Source organism: Syngnathus typhle, linkage group LG5, assembly GCF_033458585.1.
Source record: "Syngnathus typhle isolate RoL2023-S1 ecotype Sweden linkage group LG5, RoL_Styp_1.0, whole genome shotgun sequence".
Lineage (NCBI taxonomy): Eukaryota > Metazoa > Chordata > Actinopteri > Syngnathiformes > Syngnathidae > Syngnathus > Syngnathus typhle.
In genome coordinates this window covers 3,663,920-3,678,141 of record NC_083742.1, presented here as the reverse complement: position 1 = coordinate 3,678,141, position 14,222 = coordinate 3,663,920, and the positions used below count along the sequence as shown (strand labels likewise).

The 14,222-nt window shown below is 45.0% G+C and overlaps 1 protein-coding gene across 2 annotated transcripts; it reads right to left on the bottom strand.

The window, feature by feature from the left end:
• Nucleotides 1–8,843: 8,843 nt before the first annotated feature.
• Nucleotides 8,844–13,393, bottom strand: LOC133154800 (uncharacterized). 2 transcript variants are annotated; one of them, XR_009714538.1, is made up of 2 exons: nt 12,882–13,393; nt 8,844–9,583 (listed from the first exon to the last, which is right to left on the bottom strand). XR_009714538.1 is itself a non-coding variant. In XM_061279808.1 (2 exons), the coding sequence occupies exons 1-2, from the start codon at nt 13,141–13,143 to the stop codon at nt 9,022–9,024; spliced, it is 618 nt and encodes a 205-aa protein (XP_061135792.1). In that variant the 5' UTR covers nt 13,144–13,393; the 3' UTR covers nt 8,844–9,021. The 2 variants fall into 2 exon arrangements, 1 of the variants encoding a protein (XP_061135792.1); XM_061279808.1 differs by having other exon boundaries at nt 13,088–13,393.
• Between the last annotated feature and the right edge of the window lie 829 nt (nt 13,394–14,222).

Here is a 14,222-nt window from a genome sequence, read left to right as displayed (position 1 = left end):
TTGGTCGCCCTGCTCCATTTCCACCATTCCGACCGTGACAATAAATGCATACACATGTTATTTAAAAACTACTGTATGTATTATAAAATAAAGATTTCCCAAAGAGAAGCATCATGTCCCTCCCCACTGTTGCATACTCGGGTTATGTCAGAGTTCAAACTAGGCTTGCAGTTTCCGAATGCCGTACGTTAGGGTGACCAGATGTCCTCTTGTCCTACTTTTAAACCCTAAAAAAATGTACGGGGGGAATTTAAAAAATCGTCCGGGATTTTGTTGGACTGCCTCAAAGATAATACATGTACAGTACATTGTCAATACAATTGCCACTCCGTTCCGTTTTACTCAAGTGCGAAGGCCCATTTATTTACCGTAATTTTTGGACTATAAGCCGCACCGGACTATAAGCTGCACGTGCGCACGAGTTATTTACAAAGAAAGACAGTACACAGAAAGCCTTTTTAAAGTTTTAATAACATACTTTAACATATCTTTCTAAACGATGCCTGTGACGCAGCAGTAGTACCGCAGCAACACGGAAGTGTGCACGCGAGTTATTTACAAAGTAAGACGGTAGACAGAAAGCCTTTTTAAAGTTTTAATAACGATGATGATGATAGAACTTTATTTATCCCACAGCGGGGAAATTTACTTGTCACAGCAGCGTACAAGAGACAAGTGCCAAATGTAAAAATGGATAAATAACGGACAAAGACAAGTGCCACTAGTAGCGGTAGAGACAAAACACATGATCAGCTGCTACCCATGTTGTAGAGTCTGACAGCAGTGGGAATGAAGGACCTGCGGAATTTCTCCTTCCTACACCGTGGGTGTAATGGTCTGCTGCTGAAGGAGCTGCTCAGGGACCGCACAATGTCATGGAGGGGGTGAGAGGTGTTGTCCATGATGGATTTCAGCTTAATTAACATCCTCCTCTCACCCACATCCTCTATGAAGTCCAGGGGACAGCCCAGGACAGAGCTCCCTCTCCTGACCATCTTATTTAGTCTCCCCCTGTCCCGGTCCGTACCGCCCCAACCCCAGCAGACCACAGCGTAGAAGATGGCTGAGGCCACAACAGAGTCATAGAAGGTCCTGAGGAGAGCCCTGCACACACCAAAGGACCTCAGCAGGCGGAGGCGACTCTCGCTCTTCTTGTACAGGGCGTGGGTGTGATCAGTCCAGACCAGTTTGTTGTCAAGGCGAACACCCAGGAATTTGTAGTTCTCCACTACCTCAATGTCTGATCCCTGGATGTTCACCGGAGTGAAGTGGGGTGCTGTCCTCCCGAAGCTCACAATCATCTCCGTCTTGCTGGTGTTCAGCTGAAGCTAGTTGAGCTCACACCAGCTGACAAAGTCCTTGATGACCGTCCTGTATTCCAGATCGTTCCCCCCGAAACATATCCAACAATGGCCGTGTCGTCGGAGAACATCTGGATGTGGCAGTGTGTGGTGTCGTGGGTGAAGTCCGAAGTGTACAGGATGAAATGGAAAGGAGAGAGCACCGTACCCTGGGGGACACCTGTGCTGCAGCGCACCACGTCAGACTCACAGCGATGTAACCTCACGTACTGCGGCCTGTTGGTGAGGAAGTCTGTAGTCCATGTAGTCAGGCGTTGGTCCACTCCCGCCTTCTCCATCTTCACCCTGAGCAGTGACGGCTGGATGGTGTTAAAAGCCCTGGAGAAATCGAAGAACATGATCCTCCCAGTGCTCCCGATGTCCTCCAGGTGAAGCAGTGATCTGTGTAGTAAATAAATCACTGCATCGTCCACCCCAACACCAGGCCGGTAAGCAAACTGCAGGGGGTCCAGCAACGCTCCCACCAGTGAACCCAGGTGAGCCAGGATGATCCTCTCCAAAGTCTTCATCAGGTGGGAACTCAAGGCAATAGGCGTGAAGTGGTTAGGCTCCTTGGGGCACGGCACCTTTGGTACGGGGACCACGCAGGAGGTCTTCCACAGGGCTGGAACTTTGTTCAGGCTCAGGTTGAACAGGTACATGACCACGCCACTCAGCTGGTCCGCACAGTCCCTGAGCAGTCTCGGGCAGAAACTGTCTGGGCCCTAGGCCTTCCCTGCCTTGATCTTACTAAGGTGACTCCTCACCTGAAGATCTGTAAAGGAGAGGGGGGTGTTAGAAGACTGGGGTGGGGGAGTGAAGACTGAAGAGTGTCTTTGGGGGGTGAGAGGGGGTTGGTGAGCTGGCGGGGGGGCTGGAGTGTTAAAGGTAGCAGGCTGAGGTGCGGAGGGGGGGAGCAGGCCGGGAAAGGTGAGGGGTGAAGGGGCGGGTTGGGAGGCAGAATCAAATCTGTTGAAGAACAGATCGAGTTCATCCGCCCAGTCCTTGTCCCCACCAGTTGTTTTCCGATCAACCCCTTTACCATGGCCTGAGATGGATTGCAGACCCCTCCAGATGTTCCTGCCGTTGTTAAGCTCCATTTGCTTCTCCAGCCTCCTCCCGTAGTTCTCCTTCCCCTTCCTGACCTTCAGCCGGAGTTCCTTCTGGACTCTACGCAGCTCTACCACGTCCCCTGAACTAAAGGCTCTCTTCTAATTAAGCAGAACCTTTATCTCGGGGGACACCCAGGGTTTGTTTTTGGGAAAACACCGGACCAACTTGGAGGGCACAGTGGTCTCCACGCAGAAATTAATGTAGTCCGTAATGCAGTGGGTTATGCTGTCAATGTCACTGCCATGAGGGCTACAGAGAGCTTCCCAGTCTGTATTCTCAAAGCAGTCTCTGAGCCTGGCAGTAGGTTCCTCAGACCACAACATCACAGACCTCCTCTCAGGTGGACGCTGTTTCACCACCGGGGTGCAGTCTGCGACCAGATGGACGAGGTTGTGATCCGAGCGACCAAGTGGGGGGGATGAGGTGTATGCATCCTTGACATTAGCATACAACAGGTCCAAAGTTCTATTGTTTCTGATTTGGCAATTTACATATTGCGTAAAGGTGGGGAGGGAAAAGGCCAGGGAAGGATGATTGAAGTCCCCGGAGATGAGGAAGAGCGATTGGGGATGCTGAGTTTGAAGCTTAGAAACGATAATGTGGATCCGGTTCGCAGCGGTAGCAGCGACAGCCGAGGGAGGGATGTACACAGTTATAGCAATAACATGTGAAAACTCCCTCGGGAGGTAGTATGGTCGCATGCTAACGACCAACAGCACCAAGTCTCTGGAGCAGAGCTGCTCCTTAACACTGACCTGTCCGGGATGGCACCATCTATCGTTCACAAACACAGCGAGTGCCCCTCTCCTCCTCTTACCGCTCTCCGTAGCTCTCTTGTCAGCCCACACCACTTGAAATCCGTCCAGGGAGAAGTGTGAGTCGGGCGAGAGATCGTTCAGCCACGTCTCCGTGAAGCACATGAGACTGCATTCCCGATATTCCCTCTGCATCTGGTTTAGCGCCGTTAGCTCTTCCATCTTGCTTTGAAGAGATCTTACGTTCCCCAGGATGACCGACGGCAAGCACGGTTTAAACCGTCTCTTCCGCTGCCTGCGCTTTACTCCCGCTCGGCATTCTCTTCTCCGTGGCCCCATCTCCTTGAAGGTCACCGGCCGCACCGCGCAGGGAAGGGGTGTGTAGCGCCAGGCAAATAGCTGATCGCGGGTGTAGACAACGGGTGGATCACCCGACGCCGCACCAAAAAGTTCCAAAAGCAGTAAGGAGCAAACTACGAAGGTTACAATGTGAACATCCATAGCCGCACACTAGCCTAATCAATAACGTGAGAAGGAGAAAACAACAAAAACTCACTAGAACACATCGAAAAACACTAAAACATAGTTAGAAGGGTCAGAGCTGCTGTAACAGGCTGCCGGTCAAGTGGCGCCATCAAAGAAAAAAAAACATACCTTAACATTTCTTTCCAAACACTGCCTGTGACGCGGCAGTAATACCGCAGCAACACGGAAGTAACACAGCACAAATAGGGCTGGGTTAAAAAAAAAACATACCGGTAAAAGTCACTGAGGCGCGGCGGTAACAAACAGCACTAACAGGGCTGGTTAAAAAAACATACCAGTAAAAGTAAAAGAGCCGTCTTCATCTTCCTCCTGTGCACTGAAACCATTTACAGTGCCTTGCGTAAGTATTCGGCCCCCTTGAACCTTTCAACATTTCGCCACATTTCAGGCTTCAAACAAAGATATAAACTTTAAATTTTTTGTCAAGAATCAACAACAAGTGGGACACAATGGTGAAGTGGAACGAAATTTATTGGATAATTTAAACTTTTTTAACAAATAAAAAACTGAAAAGTGGGGCGTGCAATATTATTCGGCCCCCTTGCGCTAATACTTTGTAGCGCCACCTTTTCCTGCAATTACAGCTGCAAGTCGCTTGGGGTATGTCTCTATCAGTTTTGTACATCGAGAGACTGGAATTCTTGCCCATTCTTCCATGCAAAACAGCTCGAGCTCAGTGAGGTTGGATGGAGAGCGTTTGTGAACAGCAGTCTTCAGCTCTTTCCACAGATTCTCGATTGGATTCAGGTCTGGACTTTGACTTGGCCATTCTAACACCTGGATACGTCTATTTGTGAACCATTCCATTGTAGATTTGGCTTTATGTTTTGGATCATTGTCCTGTTGGAAGATAAATCTCCGTCCCAGTCTCAGGTCTTTTGCAGACTCCAACAGGTTTTCTTCCAGAATGGTCCTGTATTTGGCTCCATCCATCTTCCCATCAACTTTAGCCATCTTCCCTGTCCCTGCTGAAGAAAAGCAGGCCCAAACCATGATCCTGCCACCACCATGTTTGACAGTGGGGATGGTGTGTTCAGGGTGATGAGCTGTGTTGCTTTTACGCCAAACATATCGTTTTGCATTGTGGCCTAAAAGTTCGGTTTTGGTTACATCTGACCAGAGCACCTTCTTCCACATGTTTGGTGTGTCTCCCAGGTGGCTTGTGGCAAACTGTAAATTAGACTTTTTATGTATATCTTTCAGAAATGGCTTTCTTCTTGCCACTCTTCCATAAAGGCCAGATTTGTGCAGTGCACGACTGATTGTTCTCCGATGGACAGACTCTCCCACCTAAGCTGTAGTTATCTGCAGTTCATCCAGAGTGATCATGGGCCTCTTGGCTGCATCTCTGATCAGTCTTCTCCTTGTTTGAGATGAAAGTTTGGAGGAACGGCCGGGTCTTGGTAGATTTGCAGTGGTATGATACTCCTTCCATTTCAATATACCGTTTATAATGCGCCCCCATGTATAATACGCACCCTAAAAATGGCATGTTGATGCTGGAAAAAAGCCTGTACGCATGTAAAATACGCACCCAATTTTTTTTTCTTTTTTTTTTTTAAGTCCCAATGATCGTCACACACGCATCTGGGTGTGGTGAAATTTGTCCTCTGCATTTGACCCATCCCCGTGTGATTTTGATCCATCCCCTGGGGGAGAGGGGAGCAGTGAGCAGCAGCGGCGCCGCGCTCGGGAATCATTTGGTGATCTAACCCCCCAATTCCAACCCTTAATGCTGAGTGCCAAGCAGGGAGGCAATGGGTCCCATTTTTATAGTCTTTGGTATGACCCGGCCGGGTTACTTAAGTCCGTAAATGTAAAATTATTTCAGAAAAAAGATCATCTTTGGGAACAACCGGATGTTATTCTGCCGGTCAGTATCACTGCGCATGCAGTAGCAAATTCGATAGCAAAGAAATATGTGAGACTCTCAACGGGATCACCAATATTTGAGTGCTGTTCCAGTTATTTATCACAATTATTTATTATTATTATAATAATATATATAATATATATAATAATTATTTATTTATTATTCACAATTTTCATGGTGATCTTTCTGGTGATTTCTTAACTAGGCTGGATGTATTTTTTTTGTTGGCGTTGATTTCTCCGACTGCCCAAAAATGAAAAGAGAGGAAAGTGATGAGCGGACATGTGAAAAAGGCGGCTCTGTATGGGAGAGAAGTCGAAGAGGAATAAAAACACCCTTGGAAACCAAAACTTGCCCCTCGTCGTGACTCGGAGCCGCAACAAATGTTTCGGGTTTGTGTAGGGTACATTGTGACAGCAAACGAGCAGGTGATCGAGCAAGCGTCTGATACGAGAGCATTGTGTTCGTATGGAACGTGTTTGAAGTGAACAGCAGAGAAGAAAGGAACAAAGCAAAGTGTTGTGAAATAAAATATTACTTGTAATACGCATTTAGGTAAAGAACTGAACTCTCGCTTTTTATATAGCTGACGTGTCAAAAAAAACAAACAAAAAAAAAAAAAAATTGTACCCATGTATAATGCGCGCCCCAGATTTTAGGACAATAAATTAGTTAAATTTTGCGCATTATACATGGAAAAAAACGGTAATTGCTTGCGCAGTGCTCCTTGAGATGTTTAAAGCTTGGGAAATCTTTTTGCATCCAAATCCGGCTTTAAACTTCTCCATAACAGTATCTCGGACCTGCCTGGTGTGTTCCTTTGTCTTCATGGTTCTCTCTGCGCTTCAAACAGAACCCCTATCAAAAAGCAGGTGCATTTATACGGAGACTTGATTACACACAGGTGCATTCTATTTATCATCATCAGTCATTAGAAGATAAGCAGGCCCAAGCCATGATGCTGCCACCACCGTAGTTGACAGTGGGGATGGTGTGTTCAGGGTGATGAGCTGTGTTGCTTTTACGCCAAACACATCGTTTTGCATTGTGGCCAAAAAGTTCGATTTTGGTTTCATCTGACCAGAGCACCTTCTTCCACATGTTTGGTGTGCCTCCCAGGTGGCTTGTGGCAAACTTTAAGTGAGACCTTTTATGGATATTTTTGAAAAATGGCTTTCTTCTTGCCACTCTTCCATAAAGATTATTGTCCTATGGACAGACTCTCCCACCTCAGCTGTAGTTATCTGCAGTTCATCCAGAGTGATCATGGGCCTCTTGGCTGCATCTCTGATCAGTCTTCTCCTTGTTTGAGATGAAAGTTTGGAGGGACGGCCGGGTCTTGGTAGATTTGCAGTGGTCTGATACTCCTTCCATTTCAATATAATTGCTTGCACAGTGCTCCTTGAGATGTTTAAAGCTTGGGAAATCTTTTTGTATCCAAATCCGGCTTTAAACTTCCCCACAGTCATTTAGGACAACATTGGATCATTCAAAGATCCTCACTGAACTTCTGGAGTGAGTTTGCTGCACTGAAAGTAAAGGGGCCAAATAATATTGCACGCCCCACTTTTCAGTTTTTTATTTGTTAAAAAAGTTTAAATTACCCAATCAATTTCGTTCCACTTCAGGATTGTGTCCCACTTGTTGATTCTTGACAAAAAATTACAATTTTATATCTTTATGTTTGAAGCCTGAAATGTGGCGAAATGTTGAAAGGTTCAAGGGGGCCGAATACTTTCGCAAGGCACTCCTCAGCGTCCGATTGGAATAGTGTTAGATATCCTTCGCTACACACACTTATCTCAGTCTCTCTTTCGTCGTCGCTTTTATGCATTTCTTCTAGCATTTTCCATGATGAGGGTCTGTTCATGCTAATTTTATTCATGCACGAAGCGCTAAGTAACATTAAACTAGCGAGCCACACGTATAGCTCCAAAGTAGACGTGACTGGGAAATAAAGAAAAGGGTGACGCAACACAATGTCATCAACAATGGGCCAAATCGACTGCCTTTAACTTAAAAGCGGTATAAAATGCATTTCATTTGTCCCCCATAATGACGTTTTTTTTATATAAAAGCTTCCTTTCAGTAATGTCCGTCTTGATCTCGTTCTGTCTCTTCTTTGTGTGAACTATACAGCACTATTTGCCTGGCGGATGGACATGCGATCAACACGCCACTTTTCTCCCCAGTGACCATGTCACATATCCCTCCGCCCAGCAAAGCAGAGCCGCACAACAGCGGTCCAGAGCCTTTTTACGAGTGTATAAAAGTGATCAAATCATCACAAAAATCACAGAAAAAATCCTATATAAGCCACACCGGAAATCCTATATAAGGGGTTCAAAATTTGAGAAAAAAGTCACGGCTTGTAGTCCGAAATTGACGGTACTTTGGGCGTCGGCCAGAGAGCGACATTTCCCCGGCGGCGATCCACCGAGAGCGGAGAAAATAGTCAAGCCGAACGCGTGGAATCCTACCCGGGCGTTGGGCGCAGGGGTGCCTCGCCTGGATAGTGTCAAAAGCCACCGAGGACCCCCCCAGAGCAAGGCCCGTGGCCGTGGGGGGGCTCAGCGTTTGTGCACAGCCCCACCCCCTGCAGCCGCTGAAACCACGCGGTCGCCATTGTCACGTCACATTCTTGTCCGTCAGTGATCTCGGGGTGATTTTTTTCCTTACTTTCTTTTTCATCAATTTTAGTTGTTTGCCTGCTTTTTTGTTAATTTGTGTGTGTGCGTGTGTGTGTGCATGCGTGCGTGTGTGAGTGTGCGCGTATGTGTGTACGTGTTTGCCGTGCGCGTGTACTTTGCACTTCATGGCCACCGTAGATTTCTTCTTCTGAAAGTTCTGTTTCCACCCAGTTTCAAATAGAGAAACTACAGTTGAAAACATCAACGTTACTTAAAGCAAACCTAATATTTTACTTCTGCAACTGCTTTTTATAACAATAGTTAATCACATTAGTGATTACATTATTAATGGGGTTCACTTAGTTCTTTGGGTGGGATTCTTCGAAAATTAAACACACACACGCACCGGTGCATTTACACTTGTAGTGCGAAACTCTGTATTGTATTTCCTTTGTTTTTATTTAACAAATTTACATACCGGATTCGTTGGAGTTGGAAAATTGTGTAAAATGTAAATAAAAACAAAATACATATAACATATGTTGTGTTCCTCAATAAAACAGTCTTTGTTTAACTTCAACTCCTTTATTTCCACATGTCCGTTTCTTGTTAGCTGCTAGTTCCTTGCTCGCTCTCTAGTCATTTGCAGTTCTCGCGATAACATAACAACAGCGATACTACATATTCCTCCTTTGTTTAGAATACAAACACATTTTTTTTCTTTTTACATCAATACAAGTTGTCTCACATATAAGTCTCTCTTTTCAAGTCTCTCTGTATCGGATGGGCTTTCTTATCACTCGGCCCTTGCTGGTAGTGATGATATCAGATACAGCTGGGTCCGGTTCAGGTGGTCTCTCGGTTGCCTGGTCGGTATTAGCAATCGGCACATCCACAGAGTCACTGTTGATTTGAGCATGAACCACTGGATGCTCAGGAACATCAAAGTCCATTATAATGGGCGTATGTCGTAGATGTTTGACATTCCTGATCACTTTTGATCCATCCTCTGTATTGACCAGCTCAAAAGAATTGTCGGCTGTGTTTCTCAAAAGAACATATCTGACATCTTTAAAAGTAGAATCCAGCTTTCCGTTCTCCATACTAGCAATGTAAACAACATCACCAACTTTAAAGTTGTGCTCCTTTGCTCTGTTGTGCTGGTCAGCATACTGTTTCATTTTAGTTTTGTACTCCGTGTGATGGCTTCTGATATCAACAGTTTTCTCCTTTCCTTTTGGTACTTCACTCGCCTTCTCCAGAGTTGGACACTTGGTGCGGATGTCTCGTCCAAACATAAGCATGGCTGGCGTCTCTCCTGATGCTCTATGTGGTGTAGAGCGATATGCCATTAAAATTTGTGAAAGCTCCTTTTTCCACACCTTTCCTTCACATTTAGTTGCTCTTAAGGCTTTCTTTAGGTATCTATGAAATCTCTCAATTTTCCCATTGCTCTTTGGATAATAAGGTGATGCTCTAATGTGCTTGATTCCACAGGATTTAAGGAAGTCTTCAAAACAGTTTCCTACGAACTGCCTGCCATTATCAGTGACTGCCTCTAAAGGGTAACCAAATCTAGCAAACACCTTCTTTACTTCTGCAACTACAGTGTCTGATGAAATGTCAGAAATGATGACAGCCTCTGGAAATGAAGTATAGTAGTCTATCATGGTTAGGATGTACTGGTTCTGGATAGGACCTATCAAATCAATACCTATCTTGGTCCATGGTCTAGGTGGTAGCTCTAATGGTTGAAGAGGTTGATCTTCATGTAATGGCTGGTTAAGAACACAGGCGGAGCAGTTTCTAATCAGTCTCTCAACATCAAGGTCCATGTTGGGCCAATAGAATTTGCTCCTTAGATATTGTTTTGTACGGACCACCCCTTGGTGAGTCTCGTGTCCGATCCTCAGTGCTTGTTTCACCATTGCTCTCGGCAGCACTATCCTGTGTCCTCTCAGCACAAGTCCATCATACCTGCTCAAGTCTCCAGCACATCTGTTATAGGGCTGCAATTCCTCTGGAATTGGGTTTGGCCATTTTCCTGTCTCCAGTATTAACTTTAGTTTCTCCATTGTGTCATCCTCTGTCATTTTCTGTTTTATGTCATCAATACTTATGGCTTGTATTTCATTCAGGGTTACTGACAACACTCTGTCCACGTATGTTTCTACATACTCACAGCAGTCTCTTGTCTCTTGTAATGGAAGTCTCGATAGTGAATCTGCAACATTGGTCTTTCCAACTATGTGTTCTATTTTGTAGTCATATGGTAGTAGTCTTAAACCAAGTCTCTGTATTCGCGGTGGTGACAGTGTTGCTTTCTCAGGGTTGAACATGTAAATGAGAGGTTTATGATCTGTTTGTAAAGTAAACTTGGCCCCCCATAGGTAAGGTCTAAAATGTTCCACTGCCCATACACATCCTAAAGCCTCCCGTTCTATCTGTGAATAACGACGTTCTGTTGGGGTCAGTGAACGGCTTGCATAGGCTATTGGCTTGTTCTGTCCATCCGATTGTGTCTGCATCAAAACAGCACCAAGTCCAACTGGACTTGCATCACTGATCACAACAGTTGGTGCCTCTAGTTTAAAGTAGGCCAAGCATGTCTCACTCACCAAAGCATCTTTCATTGCTTGGAATGCTCTTTCTGTTTCTTTTGTCCACTTCGATGCTTGTCCTTTTCTAGTGAGTTTCCTTAGTGGTTCTGATAAATTTGCATAATTTGGTATGAACTTCATCAGAAATCCACAAGTACCTAGAAATGAACGAAGCAGTTGAATGTTCTCAGGTCTAGGCGCTTTGCAGACAGCCTCAACCTTTTTTGGGTCTGGTTTGATTCCTTCGGAAGAGATCACATGTCCAAGTATCTCTATTTGTTGTAGTCCAAAAGCACACTTGTCTCTGTTCAGGGTTAAACCTCTGTTCTTGAATCTCTGAAAGACTTGTCTTAGTCTCTGTTCCAGTTGCTCATCATTCTCTCCAAAAACCACTACATCATCCATGTAGCAAACTGTGCCAGGCATTCCACATAACATAGAGTCCATAGCCTTCTGATAGGCTTCAGGTGCACTTGATAGTCCAAAGGGAACTTTCTTGAAACAGTAGCACCCTCTATGTGTGATAAATGTCGTCAGGGGTCTGGATTCTGGAGCTAGATCACATTGCCAAAACCCTTTCCTGGCATCCAGCTTAGCGAACACTTTTGCTCCCTGCACTGCTTGTAAGATGCTATCTACTGTTGGTACTGGGTGTCTTTCCCTAATCACTGCTTTATTCACTTCCCTGAGGTCTTCACATAATCTTACTTCTGGCGTTTCTTTCTTGGGAATGATTAGGATGTTAGAAACCCATTCAGATCCTTCATTCACTTCCTCTATAATATCTTGTTCTAGCATCTTGTCTAGCTCCTGGTTTACAGCTTCTATCATGTGGTAAGGGACTCTCCTTAGTCTCTGTGCTATAGGTGGTACTTTTTCATCGACTGTTACCTTGTGGCTGTATCCTTTAATCTGACCAAGTCCTTTGAAAACTTGTTGGAACTCGCTGACAAGTTTGTCAAATCTCTCTTCTTGTGATACTTTGTTCACCGTTTCTCCTGTGTTAAGTAGTTCTAACTCAAAGCTTGTTTTTCTGCCTAACAGTGCTTCTACATTTCCTTCTATCACATATATGTTATCTTTGACTTCATTGTTCTTCCATCTCAATACTGCCTCAAAGTAACCTACACATTTAAGTGGAGTAGTTTGTGCATATGCATAAAATCTCTTTTTAGTCGGTTTAAGTTTTGTTAAAGTGGATAATGTTCTTTGGAACAGGTCCTCTCCTATGAAGTTTCTTCCACTTCCTGTATCTATGACCATTTTCAGCCATTGTCCATTTACATTGACTCTTTCTGTGCCTTCAGGATCTACAGCATGGATAAACTCATCTGAGTCTGAATCAGAAAGTTCCTGCACTACTGCTCTCACTGGTTTACCAGTCTTTGATTTATCTTTTTCCTTACTTCTGTCTTTATATTTGTCACTGTTACTTTCTCCCTGTGCTTTCTTTTTCTTCTTGAGACACATGCGAGCATAATGTCCCGTTTTCTTACAGAAAAGACACGTTGCTGTCTTAGCTCCACAGTCGTCTGCTGTGTGAGTGTCCATTCCACATCTGTAACACTGGGTGGTGCTGTTGGCTTGCCCTTGGCTGCCTCTCCTTCCTTGCTTCGCATCTCCGGTCCGTCTGGGATCCACACGCACACTCCTCTCGGTGAAGCGAATGCGGTCGTCTCCAGCTTTGTGATAAGCACTCTCCGTGAAAAGTTTAGATTCTGCCTGCGCTGCTTCAAAAGCTCTCGCAGTTGACAATGCTCTATCTAAACTCAGTCCATCTTCCTGAAGCAGTTTGTCACGCAGCTTTCTCATCGCACACTTTTCCACTATCTGATCTCTTATCATATCGTCCTCCAGTGCCCCAAAGTCACATGATTTCGCCAATTCTCTCAACGCATTCACAAAAGCATCTACTGACTCATCAGTACACTGAGCCCTCTGTCTAAACTTGTGTCTCTCCAGGACTACATTTCTTCGTGGTGTGAAATACGAGTCTAGAGCAGCAACAGTCTGTGCATACGTACTTTTGCTTCCAGGTAGATTGGCAAAAATTCTTTGCGTAGGTGCTCCAATGCAATGCAGTAATGTGGCCCTCCTCACTAAGTCTGGTGCATTAATAGTTCCACTGGCAACTTCGAAAAAACTGTAGGAGTCCTTCCACAGGCTATATTCTGTGAATAAATCAGACGCCCCAAGGTTCAACGCAGCAGGCGCGTTCAGTTGGGCGTACCTGGGTTCAGGTGCAGCTTGTCCCAGCGCGGCTCCGGCACCATCGCCGTTCGACATGGCCAACACGATACAGGTGTCTTCTCACTTTTTTTTTTCTCAGTATGGACGTAGAATCCTAGTCGTCCTTTCTTGCATCTGGGTTCGTGATAAACCGTTTCCTCGTCGCCAAAATGTTGTGTTCCTCAATAAAACAGTCTTTGTTTAACTTCAACTCCTTTATTTCCACATGTCCGTTTCTTGTTAGCTGCTAGTTCCTTGCTCGCTCTCTAGTCATTTGCAGTTCTCGCGATAACATAACAACAGCGATACTACAACATATTTAATGCTCAAACTCGTAAACTTTATTCTATTTTTCAAATAATAATTCACTTAGAATTTCATGGCTGCATCACGTGCAGTAGAAGTTGGGAATGGGCATGTTACCACTTTGTTACATCACCTTGAAAAAGACGTCGCTTGGACGGCAGCATATGTTGCTCCAAAATCTGTATGTACTTTTCAGCATTTATGTTGCCTTCACAGAAATGTAAGTAACCTATGCCATGGGAACTAATGCACCCCCGCACCATCACAGATGCTGGCTTTTGAACTTTGCATCTATAATAGTCCGGATGGTCCGCTTCCTCTTTGGTCCAGAGGACACAACGTCCAGTGTTTCCAAAAACAATTTGGAAAGTGGATTCATCAGCCCACAAAACACTTTTTCATTGTGCATCAGTCCATTTTACATGAGCTCGGGCCCAGAAAACCCGGCGGCGTTTCTGTATGTTGTTCATAAACGGCTTTTGCTTTGCATGGGAGAGTTTTAACCCGCACTTACTGATGTAGTGATGAACTAACAATGGTTTTCTGAAGTTCTCCTGTGCCCATTTGGTGATATCCTTGACACATTCATGTCGGTTTTTAAGGCAGTGCCGTCTGAGGGATTGAAGGTCACGGTCATTGACACCAGATTCTCTGAACCTTTTGACGATATTATGGACCGTAGATGTTGAAATCCCTAAATTCCTTGCAATTTTGCTTTGAGAAATGTTGTTCTTAAACTGTTCAACTATTTTCTTACGCAGTTGTGGACAAAGTGGTGAACTTCGCCCCATCCTTGCTTGTGAATGACTTAGCATGTTTGGGGATGCTCT

Coding starts and splice junctions, on each gene's coding strand:
- LOC133154800 (XM_061279808.1), bottom strand. CDS start 13,143: ATGTCGAACGGCGATGGTGCCGGAGCCGCGCTGGGACAAGCTGCACCT. Junction 9,584..13,087: donor CAAGCTGCACCTGAACCCAG/GTACGCCCAACT, acceptor TACACCACATAG/AGCATCAGGAGAGACGCCAG.